The 11054-nt window shown below is 31.7% G+C and overlaps 1 protein-coding gene across 1 annotated transcript; it reads right to left on the reverse strand.

Annotated features, from left to right (window-relative positions):
• Nucleotides 1-6778: 6778 nt before the first annotated feature.
• Nucleotides 6779-7469, reverse strand: LOC125857218 (uncharacterized). The gene has a single exon (XM_049536913.1). It carries the CDS (start codon nucleotides 7427-7429, stop codon nucleotides 6923-6925), a length of 507 nt encoding a protein of 168 aa, XP_049392870.1. The 5' UTR covers nucleotides 7430-7469; the 3' UTR covers nucleotides 6779-6922.
• Between the last annotated feature and the right edge of the window lie 3585 nt (nucleotides 7470-11054).

An 11054-nucleotide genomic window follows, 5' to 3' on the forward strand; every position in this document is an offset into this window, starting at 1 on the left:
GGTGGATAGCCCCCTGAACTCTGCCCTCTGGAGTACGAACCACTAAACTCACCTCCCTTACGAAACTTTTTAAATGTTGACACCTTGGTGAAGTCATCCGGCTTCACCCCCTCTACCTCTATCACAAAATCAATCACTTCCTGAAAAGATTTTGCAGAAGCAGCTACCTGTAAAGCTGGGATCTGCAAATCTGACCTCAATCCCTTTACAAAGCGGCGAATCCGCTCTTGCGGACTGAAGCAAAGCTGAGTGGCATACCTGGATAACGCACGAAATTTAGCCTCATAAGCTGCAACAGACATCCTTCCTTGCTCTATGTTCAGGAACTCATCTCTCCTTCTGTCCCTCAAAGTCCGGGGTATGTACTTCTCCATAAATAAGCTAGAAAATGATGTCCAAGTCATAGGTGGTGCATTTGCTGGTCGACACTCCACATGAGACCGCCACCACATTTTAGCATCCCCTTGAAACTGGTAGGTCACAAACTCAACACCGAATCGCTCCACTATGTCCATCTTATGTAACAATTCATGACAATCAACCAGGAAATCATAAGCATCTTCGGATTCAGTACCCTTGAAAACTGGAGGTTTCAGCTTTAAGAACTTAATAAAGAGATCATGCTGGTCACTAGTCATTATAGGCCCTGTAGTCAATCGGGGAAACGTGTCTGTTTCCAAGGACGCATCCATGCGAGGAGCCACATCAGCTGCATGTTGTACTCCCTGAACTTGAGGTGCTAGTGAAGAAATTGCTGGGGGTGCCTTCCCCTGATCAGATAACCCGCTAAGATAAGTGAGAACCTGATTAATCATCTCTGGAGTAGGCTGGGGTGGTACTTCCTTCTCTTGCATCTGCTCATCTTCTCCTTCGTCACTCTCTCTCACTACCTCGTCAGTCGGTGGATGAGTCACCACTCTATCCCTAGCTGGACCAGGTGTTTGTTCTCTGCCTCTAGTGGGCCTTCTCCCGCGACCTCTACCACGGCCTCTTGCCACTGTTCCCCTTCGAGCTGCAGCCCCAACGGTTGGCTCAGGCGTACCCTGTCTTGCCGGTGTTGGTGTTCTCACACCTGTTGCTCTAGTTCTGACCATCTGCGAGATAGAGTGAAGAAGGTTAGATACCAATTTGTATCACCTAGATACCAATTGGATTCAAGTAATAGCAGAAAGAAAGAAAAATGTGAGTTTTCCTAAAGTCCTATAGCCTCTTGAAGAAAAGTAAAGGCGTCCCCGTACCGTTCCGCAAGATTCTACTAGACCTGTCCTTGTGTGATGAGATCATCGAACCTAAAGCTTTGATACCAAGTTTGTCACGACCCAAATTGAGTCATGAGTGGCACCCACACTTAACCTCCTAAGTGGGCGAACCAAGAAATCTAACCCCAACATATTCCAATAATTCAACTACGAATAACAACAATAACGCGGAAGCTCCAAAACTTATTACAGTAACCAATCAATAAACCTCTAAAGTCTATTACATATTATCCCCAAAATCTGAAAGTCATCACATCAAGGACATCTGTTCTTAACATATCAAGTCTAAAAGTATTAGAGGCTCCTAAAATAAGTAAATACGATGGTCCATGTCCGAAATTCAAGGACATCACGCCATAACTGAGAGAATCCAGCACGAGCTAGAAAGAATAGCTCACCCTGAAATCTGATATGCTGGAGACTGGCTAGAGCTGAGGACGAGTCGAAGTCGATGGTACACTTGCTGCACTCCACAAAAGAAAAACGAAGAAAACACAAGTAGGGGTCAGTACAAGGAACACGTACTGAGTAGGTATCATCGGCCAACCCAAAATAGAAACTAATATACAACGAATAATAGTATAAAGTCAACTATAGCACTTAGCAGGTGATAAGAAACCACAACATGAACAAGTAACAATTGAAGCAAGTACGTAATCGATCACAATATCAAGCACACACATGAGGACTCATGCCTCTACATCACACTCGTTTGGGAAATGCGTTCATTGAGATTGAGTACATTAAGTTAATTCAATATATTTTTCCTTTAAGGTTACCGTGTCGGAACGTGACACTCCGATCCAATTATACCGTGTCGGAACGTGACACTCCGATCCAATAATACCGTGTCGGAACGTGACACTTCGATCCAAAAATACCGTGTCGGAACGTGACACTCCGATCCAAAAATACCGTGTCGGAACGTGACACTCCGATCCAATAATATTATTAATTTATCATTTATTATCACTACTTTTCAGTTCATTAATATTATTACATCAAGCCTTCTTTTTTCAAGGCATAACTTCAATAGAGAGGTGTTCAGATTATAAATCCCACGGTCTCAGGATTTTAGACCAATCACAACCACACAATCAAGCCACACAATCACACAGTCAAGTACATAGAGAACTTCACAATATCAGTCAATGCATATCAATCGCTATTAAGAGTTTATCTATCAAATAGAACAAACCATAACCTACCTCCACCGAAGAACCGAAGTCAAGCAAGCTACTTTTCCAAAGCTTTTCCTTTCCTCAATGCCTCCAAACGTTTACAATCTATTAAACATGCATAATCCATAAGTAAATGAGTCCATAGACACCCATATTACTATATGTCCAGCCTAGACCCAATCCAATTTTAACATATAAATATTAACGTGTGCTACCGATCGCTACTCTGTTTGGCCTAACTTTTCTCTCAACCTTCATCTGACAACAATTACTATACATATGCCAATTAATACTCCCACTTTAGAATATAATAATAATAATAATAGATAATTAAGGTTGAGGCCATTGGTTATGAAACCAGTGACGCTACTTCTGAACCCAACGTACTATCCCTACTTATGAAGATTGTCACTCACATATATAAATAAAATTACAGCATCTAAGACCATCCTACATTATTATCCAATCACTTGCTCAACTCAAACTTCCTAATGTTCAAGCCTAAGGATAAACCTTAATTTCTCCCAATAACATAACCTTAATGATATTCAAATAATATAATACACTCGATATTTAATTATCTATCTAAATAAGTTACAACTTAGATTATAATGTGATAACATATAAACAGACTCGCGAACATCAAAGGTCACTCGTTAATATCAGTAACTAGGATACATAATTTATATCCTAAGTTGAATTTAGCATATTCTATAATAATCAAACCTTTAGGTTATCATTATCTCATCATTGCCAATCATCATGGCAATTATTACCCACCACTATTTGTCTCCCTCAAATCTTAAGACTAATATTCTAACCAAAGGAAATTCAATAGTTTCACTTCAATTCCAGCGGTCCAGCTACAACAATATGAATCCTCATCACGTTAGTTTATCATCTGTTAATAAATATTCACGTGTTCGCCTCTTTCTTTTTAACAATTAACCTTATAATAATAAATTAACTGCTCGACCCATTATTAAGCTGATTACATCGCTGACACCAACCCTAACTCCATTCAATTTCAACACTATAATATAATAATTCCTACACTAACATGTTATTATAACTTTCCTACATTATCATCTATTCATCTTTTTGCAAAGTAAGGAAAAATTCATGAAATACCTTTAGCCGTCGTTTCAATCTTGTTCTCCGATTGCGTCTCTTCAACTTTCTTTTTTTTTTCTTCTACTGATTGTTTATAACCCTAATTGTTATACAAGATCAATTATAAAAATAGTAAAAGTGACCCATTATTAATTTTATGTTATTTTATTTAACCACCAACTAAGTAATTTATTAAAACTACCCCACTAATTTCATAATTGTAGTTACGAATAGTCCAAAACACTCATTTAAAATATGTCGGAAGAGTATTTTATACAATAAAAGCTCTAATACTCAAAATAATAAAATGGGTTGTTACACTTCCACTAGACTAGTTAAGCTTACTACTTGTTTAATTAATTGCCACTAAAAACAATTCTTTTACCAACTAAAGTTTAATTGTCACTTTTATTTATTGACTTTATACTATAATTTAGCTATAATTAAGCAAGGTTCCAAGCTAACAAGATATAACAGGGCTACCATACTTCAATCTCCTCCGAATATTGTCAAAAGTCCGCTTGGTAAAGACAAGGACGGAGTAACTTCCACTAGACTAGTTAAGCTTACTACTTGTAATAAGTTAGCTCGTTTCGAAAATCTTGTTGTAACTACTAACCCAAATGAACCTTTTGTAACCTCTTAACTATATATATAATATAATCTTGTTATAAAGAGAAAAAAAAAAAAAAAAAGCTTGAGTTAAATAACAAACTATAACATGTACGTACATTTTGTAGGTTGTTTTGGTTTGTTATACTTTCTCCCATAGCCCATAGTCCTAAAATAGAATATATTTACATCACATCCTCTTCTAAAGTTTTATTTAGAAGAAAGGTGAGATAATAATTAGTGAAGAAATAACTCACAACATTTTTGATACATCACGCAACTAACAAACATTGTTTTTTGTCATGTTCTAATCAATGATAAGATTAGCGGTGTATAATTGAAAAGGTTTGACTGAATTTGAATTGATTAAAATATAAAAATAATATATAAGTGTAATTTTATAAATGGAGTGCGGAAGGATAGGATGTTACGGCGTAGACTTTATCTTATTTTTGTGGGGTAGAGAGCTAAGTTGTTTTAATAAACGAGTGAGTTATTGACTCATTCAAAAGAGTTGGATTTAAATGAAGGATCTAAAAAGCAGGTCATAACTCAAATTACCGCTCAATTATTACTCCCTACATCCACTTTTATTTGTCATGTTGCGCTTTTCGAAAGTCAATTTGATTAATTTTCAAAGTTAAATTAGATTACAATAATTCGATATTTTAAACAAAAAATTTAGATATTCAAAACTATACGAAAAGTACTATAAATTGCAATTGTTTGCATATCAATATGATGAAAAAATACATCATAAAATGTCAGTCAAAGTTTTTATAATTTGACTCTAAAAAAGGAAACTATGACAATTAAAAGTGGACAGAGGTAGTACTAAGTTTTATTCTTTGAGTGTGTTCGATATGAAAGAAAATATTTTTCAAGAATGTAGGTAAGGTTTCTTACATATTTTTTTTATGTTCAACACGTAAACAAAAAATATAAAAATATTTATACATATTCTAGACACATAGGAGATTGGAGTGGAGTGTAGAGGTGTAGGTGTTGGTGATGAGGGCTACGAGAGTGTGAGTGAAGATAAGGTGTGTTAGAAAATGAGAAGTATACACAATCAACGTAGAATGTCACTTGTTGAACTTGTTTTCCCTACTTAATCCTAAAAGTCATTTTTAAGGAACTTGATTTCCTAGAAAAAAATATTTTTCAAATTTTTTAATTAATCGAACATGAAAAAATTAAGAAAATATTTTCCTCCATTCCGACCACATCCTTTGTTTGTTTTTTTATAATTTTTTAGTATCTAATAAAATTATTTTTTCTCTTTTTAAATGACTTTTTATTACAAAAAATAATTCAGAATATAGCTATTTGATATCAAATTTGAATGTTGTTAATTGCAATTTATTACAGTTATAGAACGAAAAATATTCTAGTTCTATAATATCTAAAACCAATTCAAATTTGAATGCAATCATATCGTATAAGGATTCTGTCACAACCCCACAACAATACCAAAAATAATACTCTCTCCGTCCATCTCCCCAATGACACCTTTTTTCAGATAAGTCGTTTTAAAATAATATTATCTTATGATAATTAAAAATAATTTAATTTTAATTTTTAATAAAATAATTTATAATCATATAAATATCTAAGAGTTATTTTAGACCATAAGTTAAACACTATAGCAAGTCAAAATATGACCTATTTACTGATATTATATTTTTTAGCGATAGATGCTAATTTTGAAAAGTCCTCGTGTTACATCTCTGCTTGATACGTAGTCATCAGCCTCACAACCACAAGACAAAGATACTACATAAAATATCAAGTACAGTACTATATTTTANATAAATATCTAAGAGTTATTTTAGACCATAAATTAAACACTATAGCAAGTCAAAATATAACCTATTTACTGATATTTTATTTTTTAGCGATAGATGATAATTTTAAAAAGTCCTCGTATTACATCTCTACTTGATACGTAGTCATCAGCCTCACAACCACAAGACAAAGATACTACATAAAATATCAAGTACAGTACTATATTTTAAGGTCAAAGGAAGTGTTCTCCTAATACCGACCTAATATTGAATATTCTTTTACTTCTCGAAAAATTAACTTACCAAGTCACTCTTGTGAAGGTTTAAGAGGCGGATTTAAAATTTAAGACATAAATTATAATTTTACTTTATTAATCTATCTTTAGTCGTATCAATAAGGGATCCCATACAAAATAAATATAAGATCGATTTTCACTATAATTCTTCTTCTTCTTCTTCTGCAATTTGTTAGAGATTTTATTGGCGGACAAAATGAGATTTTAAAAGGATTTATCCTATTATTAACAAAGATTAGAGGTGTTCAAGAAGCTTTCAATCGATTCAAAAATTACTTTGCTAACAATCGCGAGGTAACAAAACAAATAAACTAGTTCATCAAGCTCTCAAAAAAATATTTTAAATCAATTACGTCATTATTAATGTTTATCTAAACTTCACAATAAACACATACATAATTATCAACATAAACAAACATTAAATAAGATTATGAGACTTATGCCACAATAATAAATATCCATATACATAAGAATACATCTTAATTAAGATCGACTATATCAACATTTCAATTGTAATATAATCCATATATTCCCAAAAAAAATGAGCACACAATTTTTTTAATAATTAAAAAAAGGTGTATACATATAATGTAAAATTTCATTTTTCTTTTCACACTAAAAATCTCTACTAAAAAAAAAAACTTTCTAATTTTTTTTTTTTAAAATTAAATTTCTCATCTAGAAGAAACAGGTTCTTCCATAATCGTAGCCAACGAAGGCTTCCTCGATCTACACGCCAACCTATACTTCATTTCTCTCCCCACCGGAAACACCTCAACGTCACCTGAATCCCGATCTCCGGCAACATTACTTTCCGGCGCCGGCGAATCCTCCGGCGAAATCCTACCATTTCCGCCGGAAATTCTCTTCGCAGCAGAATTAGCCGCCAGTAAAATCACCGTCATATCAGTCGCCGTCACAACCGAATTGACTCTCTTCATCGGAAACACAATATAAACATTACCGAATTCCAAATCTTCATCAGCTGATAAAGCTGAAAATCTCCGTCCGATATTCAACGAACTCGAATCCACTAAAAAATTACTTGGATACTCCATCATGATTTCTGCTGCTTTAATCGGTTCTCGAAATTGCCTGATTTCTCCTCCGGGAAGAACAACTCTCGATGCTTTCGAATTCTTAATTGATGGTAAAATTGGGCATGAAGTAAAATTTCCCATAGAAAATTGTTGGAAAATTTTGAGTTTCAATTGAGAGATTTTTTTTGTTTTTGTTTTGGGGTTTTTTTTTTTTTTTTTGTTTGAAGAAATGTGTGTGAATGGGTGATTTATATATATGTGAGGAAAAAAAATAGTAGTATTTGAATTTAGAAAGTTCCCACGTTTTTGTGACTATTGAGTCAAATAGTTTGACGAAATACACGGCATAGAAAAGGGGAGGAATTAGTAGGTATGAAATTCACTAACGAGTCGTTTGATGTGACGTATAAAATATGTTATTATGTGTTGAATTAGAGGTATTAGATAGTTATTAAATTATTAACATAATGATGTTATAATGAGGTACTTTCTCCGTTTCACAAAGAATGACCTGGTTTGACTTGACACGGAGTTTAAGAAAATAAAGAGGACTTTTGAATCTTGTGGTCTTAAATTAAAGTTGTGTCAAATGTACAAAATTATCTTTTAATTTTGTGGCCTTAAACATGTCACGCGAAAAGCTAAAATTAAAATGTTTCCAAAAAGGGAAAGAAGTCATTCTTTTTGAAACAGACTAAAAAAGAAAGGAGGTCACTCTTTTTGAAACGGATGGAATATTAAATAGAATAATTTATTTCAAAATAATTATCTGAAGTAACTTGCTTCCAATCAAATGACTCCGTAAGAACAAGTCAATTACTTGGTTATGAACAAGTCACTTATACTAAAAGAAATGGGTTAAGTGTAAATCTTTTAACGAAGTTTTAAAATTTGAAATTTATATGCTTTAGGGTGTGTTTGGCATGTCTTCGAGGTAATAAGGTATAAGGTTTTGTGTGTATATTACTTCTTTAAAAATTTTACTTATGGTTTTATTGATTTTTTTTAGGGTGTGTTTGATTGGACAAGAAAATGTTTTATTGAAAATAAGTAATTTTTTAAATTATATTCTTATATTTTTATATAAACAAAAAATGTAATCTTAAAAATATATGCATTAAGTTATATATGCATATAAGTTATGGGATGAGGGAGGTGAGGTGGGGGTGAGGGGAATAAGAACTATGGGGATATGGTTTGTTTTAAAAGATGAAATGAAGACGATCAGTGTCGAATGTTATTTGTAAAAGATTTTTTATTTAATTTTAAATTATTTTTTCTAAAAATATTTGAAAATCTAAAGTCAAACGCTACCTTAACTTTGAGTCAAAATTTCTTGTCAAAATCTTTTTAAATTTTATAACGTAGCTTAAACATTTGTATCTTGTAAAGAAAAATCATATATTTATGACCCTAACTGATTCCTTTATATTCATTTTGGTTATTTGATCTCGAGATACATTTTCGTCATAATTGTTCGTAATATATGAAAAATTATATTAAAAAATATTTAGTTACTATCATTGTTACACATTCTGAAACTTTAATAAAAACTTTGATCAAATTTTTTTTTAAAAATATTTAAAAATTTATGATCGTACGCTAACTAAATTTATTTGTGCCAAATTAAAATTAGTGGGAGTATATAAATATCTTGTCGATGTATAATGCGTGTGGGGCTGCATACAAGAAATCTCGTGGTATTTGTGTTGGCTAAATTGTGGATGAAATTTAATATTTTAAAAGTAGTGGAAACTTCTTGTCTTTTTTCTTCTTTTTCTAATACTTGTGTCCTTTTCTTTGTGGGTTTTAGGAGAAAACCATTTAGTTGAAGTGTTCTTGATGTATATTTGTCATGTTTATTTTGGTAATTTTTTTTTAATTTTTTCATCTGCTGTTTAATACTTATACTAGAGTCTGATTAAATCGTGTCGAAAGTCCACAATGTTCAGTACTTATAATAGAGTCTGATGAAATCGTGCCAGAAGTCCACTTTGGAAGGTAAAATGCTTCCTAACAAAGGTGACTTCATACTCACAGTGGAGTCTGACTNCATTTTTGATACATCACGCAACTAACAAACATTGATTTTTGTCATGTTCTAATCAGTGATAAGATTAGCGGTGCATAATTGAAAAAGTTTGACTGAATTTAAATTGATTAAAATATAAAAATAATATATAAGTGTAATTTTAAAAGTAGAGTGCGGAAGGATAGGATGTTACGGTGTAGATTTTATCTTATTTTTGTAGGGTAAAGAGCTAAGTTGTTTTAATAAACAAGTGAGTTATTGACTCATTCAAAAGAGTTGAACTTAAATGAAGGATCTAAAAAGCAGGTCATAACTCAAATTACCGCTCAATTATTACTCCCTACATTCATTTTTATTTGTCATGTTGCGCTTTTCGAAAGTCAATTTGATTTATTTTCAAAGTTAAATTAGATTACAATAATTCGATATTTTAAACAAAAAATTTAGATATTCAAAACTATATGAAAAGTACTATAAATTGCAATTGTTTGCATATCAATATGATGAAAAAATACATCATAAAATGTCGGTCAAAGTTTTTATAATTTGACTCTTAAAAAGGACATTATGACAATTAAAAGTGGACGAAGGTAGTACTAAGTTTTATTATTTGAGTGTGTTCGATATGAAAGAAAATACTTTTCAAAAATGTAGGTAAGGTTTCTTACATATTTTGTTTTATGTTCAACACGTAAACAAAAAATATAAAAATATTTATACATATTCTAGACACATAGGAGGTGGGAGTGGAGTGTAGAGGTGTAGGTGTTGGTGATGAGGGCTACGAGAGTGTGAGTGAAGATAAGGTGTGTTAGAAAATGAGAAGTATACACAATCAACGTAGAATGTCACTTGTTGAACTTGTTTTCCCTACTTAATCCTAAAAGTCATTTTTAAGGAACTTGATTTCCTAGAAAAAAATATTTTTCAAATTTTTTAATTAATTGAACATGAAAAATTAAGAAAATATTTCCCTCCATTCCGACCACATCCTTTGTTTGTTTTTTTATAATTTTTTAGTATCTAATAAAATTATTTTCTCTCTTTTTAAATGACTTTTTATTACAAAAAATAATTCAGAAATATAGCTATTTGATATCAAATTTGAATGTTGTTAATTGCAATTTATTACAGAGTTATAGAAAGAAAAATATTCTAGTTCTATAATATCTAAAACCAATTCAAATTTGAATGCAATCATATCGTATAAGGATTCTGTCACAACCCCACAACAATACCAAAAATAATACTCTCCGTTCAACTCCCCAATGACACATTTTTTCAGGTAAATCGTTTTAAAATAATATTATCTTATTATAATTTGAAATAATTTAAATTTAATTTTTTTTAGTGAAATAGTTTATAATCATATAAATATCTAAAAATTATTTTAAACCATAAATTAAATACTATAGCAAGTCAAAATATACCCTACTTATTGATATTATATTTTTTAAGTGATGAATGATAATTTTGAAAAGTCCTCGTGTTATATCCCTGCTTGATACGTAGTCATCAGCCTCACAACCACAAGACAAAGATACTACATAAAATATCAAGTACAGTACTATATTTTAAGGTCAAAGGAAGTGTTCTCCTAATACCGACCTAATATTGAATATTCTTTTACTTCTCGAAAAATTAACTTACCAAGTCACTCTTGTGAAGGTTTAAGAGGCGGATTTAAAATTTAAGACATAAATTATAATTTTACTTTATTAATCTATCTTTAGT

Source organism: Solanum stenotomum, chromosome 2 (assembly GCF_019186545.1).
Source record: "Solanum stenotomum isolate F172 chromosome 2, ASM1918654v1, whole genome shotgun sequence".
In the NCBI taxonomy this organism is placed as follows: Eukaryota; Viridiplantae; Streptophyta; class Magnoliopsida; order Solanales; family Solanaceae; genus Solanum; species Solanum stenotomum.